The following is a 14619-nucleotide window of genomic DNA, read 5'->3' on the forward strand; positions in this document are numbered from 1 at the left end:
GTACGTCGTCGTCTCTCTCTCTCTCTCTCTCTCTCTCTCTCTCTCTCTCTCTCTCTCATGTGTATATGGTTGGATATACAAATATACTGCTGCACAAGGGTTACACATGCAAGAACATTTTACAGTTGGAATATATGATCCTAGTAGGAAAAAGGTGGACAGAAAAACCTGAAAAATTCCCCATTCTTTGCAAGCCGAGTGCAATTTCTCAAGTTCAGGGTTGTTTGCAGACTGATTGCGTAGGACCAATTGTGTCATGTCAATGGTGGGGATTGTGGCAAGGTTAGTCCCATCAGAGATTGGAGACTCCTGATCTGGGATAACATAGTTTTGAGGGACTTGGATCACCGAATCATCATCGGTGATGAGTTCCTCAATAATACTGACTCCTGATGAGTGATGATCAAAGGGGCCAAAGCAGTTGGCTGGTTTTGATGAAGCCATTTCTTTAGTGATGGATAGCTAGCTAGGTTGGTGATGAACGAATGATGATGAAAGGTATCTGTTTATCTGAATATCTTCAAAGGCTGGGTATTTATAACCAGATCAGCTTCTCTCCCTTGGTCTGTACTTACGTCTTAACATTTGTTGGCAGTTGTACGTGTTAATTACCTAAAGGAAAAGTTATATCCTAGTCTCTGGAGTTAGGTGAATCTTGAGATCTCATTTATCATAAGGAAGAAGGAACACATTAAGGGAGGACTTAATTAGAAAGCCATGCAAAAATCAGAAGGGAAATAGTCCCCACGCACTAAAGTACCCTAAATTAAGAACGAAGGCGATGCAGTTTAAAACCACAGCAAGGGTGGCATGGAACTCACTCTAGGTACTGTTCTTTGAAGCTGCCCTAATTAAGCAACATTTTTTACAACTTCTTCGAATATTAGATTTATCTATGCACCGAAAGACACTTGCACCAACACCTATTAATTGATCTACCCCTTAAACAATTTCTTTTTGATACGCCCTCAAACTTTTGTAGTCGACTTTTACAAAGAAAAACGCCTACTGCTTGATGTTATCCAACCGTCAACTTATGTCAGTGCAAGTACACATAAGTGCTCTAAATCCATTTCCGTAGTATTATAAATAAAAAAATTGTGGAAAGTCTCTTCTCAAAACTACTAATTAGAGAGGTCCCTATTCAATTTGAAGAATCATTAACTTTTTCAGCGGGGATCATTATCCCAAAAATGAAATAACTTTCCTATTCATGGTTAAATTTATTGCATATTTGTAATGTTGCACCAATATATCCATCAACTCTTACCAAGATTGTATACCACTGAAGACTTCTGACATTTTATTTCAGTAAGGTCATGTATTTCAAGCAATGTAAGAAAGAAGATATATACCCAGTAAGAACAGAAATATTATTATAGAAAGTAACTAATTACTGCATGTCCTTAATTAACATGTTGCCAAGAAGAAAAGTGATAATTAAACTTCATCTGCCTCGCTTTCCTGAATGCCTGGAGGCGTACGTGGATCATATAGCTAAGTTTTTTTTTCTTTATAATTAATGGAAATCATATAGCTGAGTTCGATCGATCGAAAAGAATCGAAGAGTTTTTAGCTTGTTAGATTACAGGAATAGTTCACAGCTGACGACCGAAGAGATAGAGATAATAAGTCATTAGCAACTTGCTCCGATGACCCGTCCTGGATCATTTACTGACGAAAGATCTGGCACTTAAACCTTCATATATAGCTTAACGAGCTAGCTAGCTTGCACATCTGGGTTACCAAAGCATATATATATGCATGTAATTACCAAAGTAAACGTATAAGCTAGTAATTAATTAAGCAACCTCTAACTGCAGGTTTATGACGGAATAATTGCAGTTTGATCAACATAACCTAGCTACGTTGTGTTTCCATAGCACCGTTGGATCAGTAACTGTACGTAACTCTCCTAAAAAAAAAAGTAACTGTACGTAACTGCTAAAATATCCAACTCAATTCATCTGATGCTCTATCTCAATTACGTACTCAGGGGTGTTTGAATTATTCTTTTTTATCAATTTGGTCGATTTCTTTGAAAATATCATTGCAATCGAGTGTAGTTGCAGCAAGATTCAATCAGCAATGACGATCGATGGAGAATCCCTAGCTAGTGCCAGAAGATAAACAATTGGTGAACAAATTATTACTTAAATATAGAGCTATATTATGCACGTGATAATATATGCTTAATTCGTATTTCATAACCTGGATTAGGATGTCCTCCTCTTGGACAATGTTTTTAATCACATCACTTTCAACCATGTCTCTAATGATAGCAGTTTTCTTTGCAAACTTGGGTCAATCTTATTCGCAAACTTTTAATTAGGGCTGGGCAATTAAAACTGTAATCCTAATCACGTTCCGATCCCGTCCTGAAATTTAGCATGACGGGACGGGATTCAAACCTAAAATTGGCAGGCCTGTCCTGATCCTGTCCCGTGTCAGTAAAAATGGGACAGGCCACGGGACTGATAATTTTAGGCCCGTAAGACCCGTCCCGTCCCGTATCACTTATCCACTTGATCCCAGCTAGGCCTCATCATTTGGCTCTGGCCCTAGGTCGCCCTAAAACCCGCCCTACTCTATGCCCTTTTCAATTAGGGTAGGGCAAGGGTCAAGCAAATGAAACCCGGCCCTACCCTATTGAGCCCTGTAGGGCCAAGCCCGGCCTGGCCCGGCCCTATCCCGGCCCTAAAAGCCCGCCCTTTAAGCCCTAATAATTACTTATTTTCTATTGTTTTTAATATGTTTTTTATTTTTTATACAATACAACTAATCTTGTAAGTTTTATTTCTTTAATTTGTATTTTTCTTTGTTAAATAACGATTGATTTTTGGTGATTTAGAGAGATAGTTAATGAAATATATGAATATAACTACTTAGATTAATAATTGTAGATGTCTTAAGTTAAATATAATGTATATGTATGTTAAATACGACTAAAAATAGGGTCGTATCACACACATATCCCTTGAGGTAATATTTGAGAAAAAAATTAAAACTCATGAATTTATTTTGTTAAACAAAATAACATCGTATTTGGCCCTTCGGGCCTAATTAGCCCTATTCAAAGGGCCGGCACTACTCGGCCCAATTAGCCCTAGCGAAATGGGCTTTAAGGGCAGGTAAGGGCTTGCATATTTGAGCCCCAACCCAACCCTACCCAGCCTTAAATTTTGTTGACCAAGTCAAAGCCCTACCCGACCCTACCCTAAGCCCTAAAATTTAGGGTAGGGCTGGCCCTAGCCCGGCCCGGCCCATGATGAGGCCTAATCCCAGCCGTCTAATATTACATCTTTAGTTCTCTACCGTCCATTTTACACTAAGGTAATGTTTAGTTCCCAGCTTACCTTCATCTGCTTCACTCCCCTAGCAGCTTCATTCGCTCAACTTTGAAAAAGAAACCCCCATTCATCAGTTCATCAGTTCAGAATCTCACTATCATTCACCTTCAGTTTCACATTTTAAGCTGCTTTGCTATGCTTGCTGGTTTTTGGCAGAGTGTGAATACGACTTCTGAATTTTCCACGAGTGTGAAGGTTGTCTGAAAATAATTAATTCTTGAGGAGGACGAGTAGAGAGGTGATTATAGGATGTGGGTCTGAGGCAAAATTCTCATATGCTTTGTCTGCAAATTCTGATTCTTTGATTATCTTTTTTGGGTGGTTTGATTGATTGAGTTTTCCAATTTGTTACCAAGTTTTGATAATTTGCTAGGTTCCATATGCATTTGTTTCTCATTGTAAGTTGTGGACTTGGGAAATAATAGTAATCTGCAATGTTTTTCTATATCGATTGATTACTTTGTTGGGTGTTAAATTCTGTCCTGGTTGAAATTAGATTTTGTTACTGTAAATTCTGGATAATCATAGCTGCTGATATATGTTGGTTCAATTGGAAATGTATAGATCTGTTATGTTAGCTTGTGTCACTATAATTTGGTTTCATTTAGATTTTCATGCTCGATCATGAAGTTTCTGAAAGTTCTAGACTTCCAGTATGTATGTCAATGGTGTCTAGGATTGAGGCAACAGACGCAAGTCCCTAGCTATTTATCAAGTTTTGGCATTAGGCCGGGATAGACGGGATTAGGCCCGTCCCGTCCCGATCCCATCCGGGACGGGATTTAACGGGTTCAATTCTCAAAAACGAGGGCCCGTCCCGATCCTGCCCAGAGTGCAATGTCCGGGACGAGACGCGGGATTAGCTTAATCCCGTCCCGTTCCGTCCCATGCCCAGCCCTACTTTTAATTTGGTTAACCAGCCCTCTCCTCATCTACTTCCTCAATCCACTTTGTTTCTTTTGCTATGTAAGTTTTTTCGATTGAGAAAAGAAAACAACAAACTACAAAGAAAATCCTCGGGTGCACCCTACTCTCAAACAATCAAATTGAGAAGCATTATGCACCTGAGAGGAAGCTGATACAACCAGGAAGATGAAGAGGATATGGAATGCTCTAAATTAGCTAAAGCATTAGCCACAAAATTAACTTCATGGTAAACATGTTTGAAAACAACACTATGAAAATGCTGAATCAACTGCTGAATATCCTGGACTAGCACTTTTGCTATGTATGTTGTTCAAGCCGGAATTTACCTCTAAGTTCTCACTTGGCTCTTTGGGACTTAAGGAAGCACCTGGAGGAGTTCTCATGCTCACTGATGCACCAGCGGTATGGAAGAAGAAAAAGTAGGCCTATAACTCTGCCTGTAACTTTGCTTGTCATGCTTAGTTCGTAGGCTCTCTTAAAAGTAGAGCAACTTAACATTAAATGATTAGGCCTATTCTATGTATCACTGTGATCTTGTATCACAAACTTTTTATCTATCCATAATCGATAAATAAAGAGAATATAATGATCTTTTCTGGCTTGAGTATTAATATATCATCAATTTGAAAAAGAAAAAAAAAATGTACGTTGTTCAAGTCTACAAGAACACTAAAGCATCTTCTTTTCATTGTATTTTCTTTGGGTGGTGCTATTAACATACCTTAATTTACTATTCACACACCCCCTTCATGATGAAAGTCGATCATAAAGCAAATTTAAGGGGTAATTTTGTAAAAACAATTAAGTTGTAGTTATAAAAAAATGGGTTGAGTGTGTTAATAGCAAAATAAGGTGTGTTAATAACAACACCCTTTTCTTTTCTTAAAAAAAAAGTAGGGAATTATTTTTATATAAATGTCTTGCCACAAAAGTACAGAGAACAAAACGTGCTTAATTCAAGAGTTTAATTTCCATGTCGCTATACATCAGTGTCGTATACTTGGTTGGAAATTAAGCATAGATATGATATATCAATGTCCATGGACTGTATCACTATAGTAAAGAAACAAATGAACCACGTTTTTTTCCTTCCAATTGCCATCTACTAAATTTGCTAGAGTACCCAAATTGGGGATCATTCTAATTGTCAATACAATGAAATCGTCATCGGTGACGAAAATAGTTGTAAGACTTTTGCAGAAGGGAGGATTCACATTCTAGGAAAAAAAAAATTCCTTGATTACTATCATGCATATCAATTTATCAGCGAGGTACACAAATTTCGGTCTATAAATTCATATAACTCCAGCTTGGCTGTTTTGCTTCATATTAACAATGCATATGACAATCACAAGATCTAAATCGATGAAAATTCCATACTTAGGGGAAGAGAAGCAAGATCGCATAGCTCCAAGTATTAGCTCCAACATAAGGAGATCCAAATCATTCATACAGTAAAGCTGGTGTTTTCTAAACAATTTTCAATTCCTTGAGCCATGCCGTATGTAGGGGGCAGGGATCAGGCTTTCCTTCTGCAATTGCCTTTTCAGAGAGAGAATAGAACCAACCATTTCTCCATTTAAACTGCAAACCATTAGACAATCTCCAGTGAGCAAAAATTATATAAACTCATTGATTAGACTTATTTATGCCTTTCAAAACTATTATTTATGACATGAGGATCTCTGACCTCTTTGACTGCAGTAGGAAAGTGGGAAACGGCCCGTGAGTATGCACATAGTCTATCCTCCATGCCTCCTTCAAATACCAACCCCTTTTCAGCTGATGCTGCGGAGGCGAGCTCTGCAATAAGGCTGGAAACCTGAAAGTGTAACATCCGTCAAAAGCTATAAACTCCTGGAATTTCATATTAATTCAATCCTGTGCCTAACTAACAGCAGCGCCATATCACCATACCACATTATGTGGCAATTCTTTGTTATTGAAATGAAAAACAAATCTACTCAAAAAAAAAAAAAATGAAGAAACACGAGTCTTGTGAAGTTTTTAATAGTTCAGTCAAGTTAAAAGTAACGTCATTATTGTTGTTCACTGTGATAACCAATTAACAATTTTATCATTAAAAAGAAAATTACAGGCCAACCTAAATTATATAGTGGTCATTTAGCTGGATGTAACCTGAGTATATAGGTGACAGGTGATTAAGACGTGTTCTATTCTACCCAATAATTACAGACATTGGTACTTGGAGAAGCATTTAAGCAAGTGATTGTCACATTTTCAGGCCCATTTAAATGGTGATTTGATTTAGTTGCAGACAAGGGATATAGACATGAAACCATGCACTCACAAAAGGACAGTGTTACAAAAAGCAAAACATTACTTAAGAATATGGCATCATTAGGTTCAGAAAGGCACTCAATCTCATTGTGTCAGTTGATTTTAGTCATGACATAAAGATGATCTATTTCTCTTCAAATTTCAGAAATATGTAGCTCCATTCTGTTTTTAATATGTTCATAAGTTCATCTATTAGTATCCATGGTAAATTAAGAAAAGACAAAAAGGGATGGATAAGGATTCATCCATTTATTCACATGGCATTTCCCCATTGATTAAATGCTTACATACAGCAATTGCATATAGAAATTGCATATAGAAGTCAAAACTGTTTATTACTCGTGGAGCCAATTTTCACCATCATCTTGCACAGGAAGAGTTTGATTTTATTCTCTTTTTTGCGACTCAAAGTAAAGTTATGGAGTAAAGAACGCTTACCTCAGAGCGGTAGTCTTTCTCTACACCACCTACTGTTGCTCCTGGATGACGAGCTCCAACAAGCATGAATGCTGAAATCCATATCAACTTTTCTAACATCTGCTTCTGAAATGCTTCCTTGTCGAGAACCTACTTCAAATGTTTGTTCATTAATACCGTGTATTGGGATCATTAACTTTAAGCCCAAAGCAAAAATATAAAATCTAGAACTTGGCAAACCCATAACTGTGAATTCCTCAGTATCAAGAACATGAGTAAACAACACGCTCCACACAAACCACAATAGGGGAAGAAAAAGGATAAATTGATATATAAGTTATTTTGTTTACCTTGCAAGTGAGGCCGCCAGCATGTAATCTGTCAGCTACTACAGATGCCCACTTCCCATATGATGCTGTCAGTCCTTCAGGATTGGTATCAGTTATTCCATCAACCGGAGGTTCTCCCAGCTTGGAGACAGCAAAATATGCTAACACTTGGTTTGCATCAGCAAGACCTTTACTTTCAAGCCATGGTTCCAGCATTCCATTCTGGAAAAAAACCAAATCTGCCAAATTGTCAAGTCCATTGTGTCACATGCAAACCCTTAAAGCAAAACCCAAGAGAAAATTTTCATATAAAAAAGATCAAACACAAATGATATGTACTTCTTCTTTCTCTAGTTAAGCAACAAAATTTCACAGCGAAATATACCCCGTTAGAGTAGCTTAAACACTTGTTCTATAAGTTTAACTGAATATGTTGTGAAAATAAGCAAATTTGGTGTCAGCCTGAAATAGATTAGAACTAAGCAAATGGAAAGGAGTGCTCGAAGCAAATGGTAGGAAAATGTTGTCATCAGCTCCATACTTTTGACCAATTTAAAATCAGGACATAATGATGGATGAATAGACCAATTTAAAAGAAACCAGAGGAAAAATGCACAGCTACACTGCATTATTATCAATAGCAAGAACATAGAAGCCAGGTTCAAAATTTAGTTTCAGAATTTGAACCCACATGATTGTGGTTTAAATACCATTATAGTTGCATTCATAAAAATCATGGCAAGAACAAACACTTGAGCAAGGTAAGCTACAAAACTTCCCACGTATCCAAGAAGACCAAACTAACAATCCAGGATTCTAGGGGAACAAAATTGGTGTTTACTAAGCTGACCGCAGAGATAAACTTATAAGAACAATCACTATTAAGGAAAATACACACACGCAAGAATCATAAGTTCCTTTGCTATCATACTTGGTGTTTTAACTTTTGAGCTTCTATCAATCAAGCCAGTCCTAAGCAAACAAAGGTTTTCCAGCACAAAAGCTATAATCAGATGTATTGAGTAAGAGTACTGCTAGACAGGTCTTAAAGCTATCAAGTGTTCATTAACAAACACTGGGTTACCTACAACAATCAGAAACTCAGTCACAACTTCAGGTGTCTCTCAAATATCAATCCAGACAATAATCTCTTTTTGCAAATTAAAATTGTGAGTGTAATAAGATAGAGATGGTCATACCGTTCCATCTGGGCCGGGGAGTGGACTGAAGAACAGCCTCTAGATCATCATTCCTAGTGCAAACCATGATAGGGCCTTCAAAGTCAAGAGGCACAGGCTCTCCTCTTTTCACCAGCAAGTCATCACCACTGCCCATGTCATTCAAGGCCTTCCCAACCCTTCCGCCGCCGACTATGACAGCAGGCACCACTTTGGTCTTGGTGGGTACGGAGGCCATGGCTTTGGCTTTGATTCTCCAAGTGGGTTTTGTTGTGAGGTGGGAGAGAGTGGAACTAGAGAGTGAGAGTAGTGTCATGTTGGCCATTGGTCAGAGTGACGGAGAGGATAGATGTCATGGTGACTCTCGCTCTCTCGGGCTTTCAATGAGGTTTGTTTCGCGTCGCCCACAAACAAGAGCGAGCAGAATGAGATAGGCCACTCGTTTTTGCCACAAACGATAGCGTCTGCCAAAATAAATCAGGTCAAATTTTCTAATCAAACTGTACCGATGTCTTTATGATAAATTTTCAATTAAAAACAAAACAACTTAATTTTAAAATAATATTTTACATCAAAGAGTAATTAATCATGATTCTCTTAATCAGTCATTAGTCTGACCAGATGAACGTTACTGTTTGTCTTTATCCTATGTGTTTTTGGTTTGCTTTAATTTTGCTAAAACTTTTTTTTTCTGTTTTGGTTTAGATTTCATGGTGGTTTCATTTAGGTCGTCTTAGGGTTACCTAGTATGAATTTATTTATCGTTGTTCTTGCGGGCAAGTCATGGTTGTAATTGTCATTTTCTTTATAATAGTATGAAAAGCTTAATGTGAGTGTTTAAAAGAAAAAAAAACATTTCGTTGGTACAGTAACGTCCATAGTCAATCACCCTTGGATATAAATCTAATGGTTGGAAGTATTATTTTAAAGTTAAGTTGTTGTTTTTTTCAACTCTTAGATTTAAATCTAACGGTGGTTGACCATGGATCTATTGGTCAGTAACTGACCAGGTGAACATGATTGTTCACATAAAATCGGTTTTTCCTCGTTCATTTATTACCATTAAAACTTCATTATGTTAAGGAACGGACTTACCTGACCAGCTATGGTCGGTCATAGCTGACCTGACCAACACTAATAGAAATGAACATTACAGGGTATTTGGTATGTGACATATTTAATTAAACATTTTGATGGACACATGTCCGTTTTATTGGATGTGGTTAGCTATGACTAACCATGGCCGGTTGGTTAGATAAGTTATTTCCTTATGTTAAGAACAGTTCGGCCGGATTTGCTTTGAGCTTTCAATTCAAACATATATCCCGCTCATTATTCCATCCTAGACCTAGTATTCCTTATTTTCATGAATGGTCTAACCAGCAACCACAGTCCCAAAAATTGTCAACTGTATTTGAATAGTTACCGTTAACTATATTCTCAGCCACAACAAAACACAATAAAACCCACGCACTTTCCAATGCTTATTCAAATTCAAAACTCCAATCACTTGGCAAAAATAGAAACCCACCTCAGCATCCCCATAGGTGAAAAAACCCACATGGACCCACAAATCCACTAACGTGGCACAACCACAGAAAACTGTACCCCACTAGTAACAGCTCCAGAGAAAACAACTGGGTTTGGTTTCCCCAGTAAAATTTCAAAGATTCAAATTTCCTTTCTCTCCTCTCTACAAAACTCACTCTGTCACAAAACTCAGTCTCTCTTGTCTGAAAGAAACCACCCAGAAATCTCAAAGGCTTTGATGATGAGTGGCTGCAAGAGAACGGCGTTAATGCCGCGGCAATCGTCGTACAATGCCCTCTACGTCAACCCCGACCAGAAGCACAACCGCAGCTTCAGCGAGGACATCCGCAGCAGCCCAAGTGACCATTCCAAACCAGACCACTTGGCTTCGGCTTCAAACGACGACGAAGACAAAGAGAACTCAACGCCAAACAACAACAGCAATGACAAGGAGAACTTGCTGTCGAAGCCACTGACGAAGCAGAATCTGAACAAGTCCTTCTCCACCGGCTGCGGCGGAGGCGGAGGTGGGGCCGCCTTGAAGCCTTCGTCGCTTCAGTTCTGTATGCAGATGAGTGAGCCGGAGAAGGAGCTCTTTGGTGGGTCCAAGATGTGGGACCCGCCCAGCGTGGCGTCGGACAACTCGAGCTCTTTGAAGATTTGGGACTATTCGGATTCTGAGGCTGCTCCTGCTTCTTCTTGGTCCACTCTGCCTAATAAGTGAGTTTTATGCAGCAATATATACAAGCCCAGTTTTTAGTTTTGTAACTTCGTTTAAGAATTTATGTTTGGATAGGACTAATTTGTATGAGTGCGCAAATTTGGTGTGGTTTCAGGTCTTTGTTGTGTAGGCCATTACCTATGGATGTAGGAAGATGCACTTGTGTTATAGTGAAGGAAAAATCTCCAGATGGGGGCTTTCTGTATTCTCTCTACACTAATGTAAGATTTCCTTAACTTTTATTTGGTGCATTCCTCATTTTTCTTCTCGTTCGGTTTGATTGTTGATTGCGTAATTATATAAGCTATGATTGTAATGTTAGGATTTCTGAGTCGCATACTATATAATTTGCTGTTTGGCCTTAACCACAACGCGCAGCAAGCACTTCTGTGTATTACAATATTTCCTGCTTGCATATGGCTGAGTAAACTTGCTATTCAATTTCCATATTTGAATAAGAGGCCACACTAAGTTATAATGACTTGGAGCATGATTTTTCTTTTATTATTAGGAATCGGATTCTCAATATTTCTATAAGCCCTGTTACTGTAATAATCATCAAGCTTCATCTACAAATAATTTGAGATTCATAAAAAGTGGTGAAGACTTTTTTATGATTTTAACTCCCTCCAAACCTCTACGCTGCCGTTATCTATTGCTATTTGTTTAGTTGTTGCTTGTTGCTACTCCATGGTTTTAATTATAGGTTTAAAATTAGATTGTATTCCAAAGTGAAGCCTGTTAAATGATTTTTGTATTGTTATGATATTACAGGAAGGCAAAGGAAGGCAGGACAGGAAACTAGCTGTTGCACGCCATAAGCGACGTAATGGAAAATCAGAGTTAACTATTGCTCAAAATATGAAGGGAATATTGTCACATTCTGATGATAGTTTTATTGGGATGGTAAATGCTAATCTCATGGGCTCAAAGTACCACATATGGGATCAGGTTAGACTAAACTTCCTACTTCCTAGAAACTGGATACTGTGATGTGTATTTTGCTGTAAGACTAGCAATCGGACATTTTCTATTGAGTTGTAAAAGTAAATTAACAAACTAAAAAGAAAGATCATTTTACTGATTTTAGTTCAGTACTAAGTTGACAATGTTTTGATTGCAGGGGAAGAGACCAAATTGTTTGAGCAAGCAGTCTAAATCACTTCTTGCTGCTGTATCGTAAGTATTTTCATCTTTCTTTCTAACAAACAAACCTATATGCACACACAAGTGCAATTTTTTAACTTGTATTGCTAACGCATCTTTGGCTTTACAGGTTCACACCCACAATTTCAACTTGGACAGGAAGTTACAGACGTATAAGGGCATATGTACCCAAGCACCAATCGATGCAGTTAAAAAATACTGCTCAGGTGAGCTCAACAGTTTATAAATAGAGAAAATTAGATAAAAACCCAAAATACTAGACCTCTTTTAAGATAAACCCATACATATTTTTCTTTTATTTTTTACACCCACTCCACATAAGCAAACATACCATATAGAGCAAATGTCTATAATTAATAGTTTTCTTTATTTTTCGGTTTCTCTAATTTGCCCTTCAGACTATAGAAAGCTAAATTTGGTATATTTCTCAATTTTAACATCAATTTGAAACTCAAATACTAGCTAAAATTTAGTTTGATTTAACTTTTTCATAATTAATTACATTCTTTAATTTCTTACCTTGTTATTACTAACTTGAGTGTATATATATATGTTATATACAAAAGTATGTCATTTGTAATAGAATGATACTTTTCATTCCTAAGCTCACATTTGGTGTCTCTCTACATAGTTAAAAAATGTCTAATTGTAAGGTACACGTTCTTGTTCTTTGATTAATTTTCTTCTTTTTAGGTATATTATTATTATATCATTTCTCATCCTAATCGAGAGAACATTTTATTCTCTACAACTTACGTTTTTAATGTACCTATTAAGTAGGGCATGATATGATAATATACCTAAAAAGAAGAAACTCAAAATTAGGTTTAGGGTATAGGGTACGTTAAGGTATAGGGTTTAGGGTATAGAGTTAGGGTATAGAGTTAGGGTATAGATTCAGGGTATAGGGTTGAGAGTTTAGGGTTTAGATCAGATATCTTATTCATATTATATTTTACCTTATGTATAGATTAGAGAATGAATTCCTTTAATCTAGATTTTTTCATAAAAATAAAGAAAACTACATGATTCTTGCAAATTATTGAAAAATGTTAGTGTTAGAAGAAAAAACTCATAATCAAAGTATTTAAGACAACATTAATTAAGCTTATTTATTATATTAATATGTTATAATTGAATGGTGGCAATTGTGTAAAATTTAGAAAAAATAGGACAAAATATTTATCATAATTGATTCATTCTAAATGTCTATCAGATAAGAATATTAGATGAATTTTATTTAAAACCACTCTTCAAAATTAAATGTATATGAAAATTCCCCTTATAAATATCACAATGTCCTAAGTTCGTACATTTAGAATATATTCGCATTTGCCAGGTTTTTCAAATTGTATTTAACTTTTATATATTATTATCCTATCAAAAGAGAATCCACATCCAATGATTAATGTTCATTTCTCATAGGTACAACACATCAAGGGACTGCCTACAGACTGGGAGGCAAAAATGGACAAAATCCATCAGCTATACTCAAGGGTCCCAGCTTACAATAAAGTAGGTCTATGAAATGAACTATATTATCCTTTTGTAAATATGAACTAGCATTTTATTGTTGGTTATTCTTCGTTGGTTACTTCATTGGTTTTTTTTTTTTTTTTTTTTTTTTTCTTCTCAGATTTCAAAGCAATACGAGTTGGACTTCAGAGATAGGGGAAGAGCTGGGCTTAGAATCCAAAGTTCAGTCAAGAATTTTCAGCTGACACTGGAGGTATTATGAACAATCACCATTCACCACTCAAAAGATTATTCTCAGTTTCAGCCGGACCAATAATTTTACTCATTGAGAGACCATTCTCAAACAAGGATTACAACAATTTTAGGAAGTTCATGTGGTAAATTTTCTTTGATAAGTCTAGCAACCCGTAATGTGTGTGTGTGTGTGTGTGTTAAAATGTGTGTCATCTTTATGTTCATGTAACATGCTAGATTAATCAAGTGAAGTTTTGCTTGAATGTATTACATTGCGGTAGTTGATACATCAGATATATGGAATTAGAACCTTACTTGATATGCATAATATTTCATTATGTGTATTCTGTAATGTGCTTTTCTGCATAGCTGTCTGTATCGATCAACAGTATGTGAGCAACTGAGCAAGGCTTTCCAAAGTGTGCTTTATGTGGGATGCTAAATTTTTGTTACTTATCTTTAGGATCTCCAACACATGTTTTGTTTGGGATGTTAACTTTTCAATGTTTGATCTTTTAGGAGAACGGAAAGCAGACAATCCTGCAGCTAGGAAGGGTTGGGAAGTCAAAATATGTAATGGATTACAGGTATTATATTAGCAACAGTTCTGTAGTCTTAAATGTGTGTATACCCTAATAAAGAAAATAAGGTATTCCATTCTTGATTAATTTGAGTTCCATACATGAGTTTAAGCAGGTTCGATATGTTTGCTTTGCAGGTATCCTTTGACAGGCTACCAGGCATTTTGCATTTGTCTGGCGTCAATTGATTCAAAGCTTTGTTGCTCAGTATAATCAGCTTGAAATCATCTTCATGCCACTCGTTTTTGACGTTCAACCTCTGAACATGCACAACATGGCTTGTGTGTTGTGTGACCGTCTAGGCTTCTTCTTCTAGCTAGTAGCTAGTTTTTGATCATCGTATTAGTTGTCGCGACCCCGTCTCACTGACAGCCATGGAATATTGCAGAATGTTTGATCGGATAAGTA

At 36.9% G+C, this 14619-nt stretch overlaps 2 protein-coding genes and 1 pseudogene across 3 annotated transcripts in view; 1 reads left to right on the top strand and 2 right to left on the bottom strand.

Annotated features, from left to right (window-relative positions):
• The window catches only part of LOC101307326, a 3313-nt pseudogene extending 2869 nt beyond the window's left edge, over positions 1-444 (bottom strand). The window contains exon 1 of the transcript XR_185109.1: positions 169-444. The product of XR_185109.1 is annotated as a protein SRG1-like (transcript). The remainder of the gene's footprint in view (positions 1-168) is intronic.
• A 5073-nt stretch (positions 445-5517) lies between these two features.
• Positions 5518-8928, bottom strand: LOC101295056. Its single transcript, XM_004303173.1, has 5 exons — positions 8524-8928; positions 7346-7563; positions 7017-7145; positions 5968-6099; positions 5518-5861 (listed from the first exon to the last, which is right to left on the bottom strand). Exons 1-5 carry the CDS (start codon positions 8825-8827, stop codon positions 5748-5750), a joined length of 897 nt encoding a protein of 298 aa, XP_004303221.1. The 5' UTR covers positions 8828-8928; the 3' UTR covers positions 5518-5747.
• A 1372-nt stretch (positions 8929-10300) lies between these two features.
• LOC101307614 (tubby-like protein 8-like) lies at positions 10301-14424 on the top strand. The gene is made up of 9 exons (XM_004305420.1): positions 10301-10752; positions 10869-10974; positions 11528-11704; positions 11877-11932; positions 12030-12126; positions 13346-13435; positions 13557-13649; positions 14150-14217; positions 14349-14424. Exons 1-9 carry the CDS (start codon positions 10301-10303, stop codon positions 14422-14424), a joined length of 1215 nt encoding a protein of 404 aa, XP_004305468.1.
• The last annotated feature ends 195 nt before the right edge of the window (positions 14425-14619 follow it).

The sequence above is a fragment of the Fragaria vesca genome, linkage group LG6 (genome assembly GCF_000184155.1).
Source record: "Fragaria vesca subsp. vesca linkage group LG6, FraVesHawaii_1.0, whole genome shotgun sequence".
Taxonomy (NCBI): domain Eukaryota; kingdom Viridiplantae; phylum Streptophyta; class Magnoliopsida; order Rosales; family Rosaceae; genus Fragaria; species Fragaria vesca.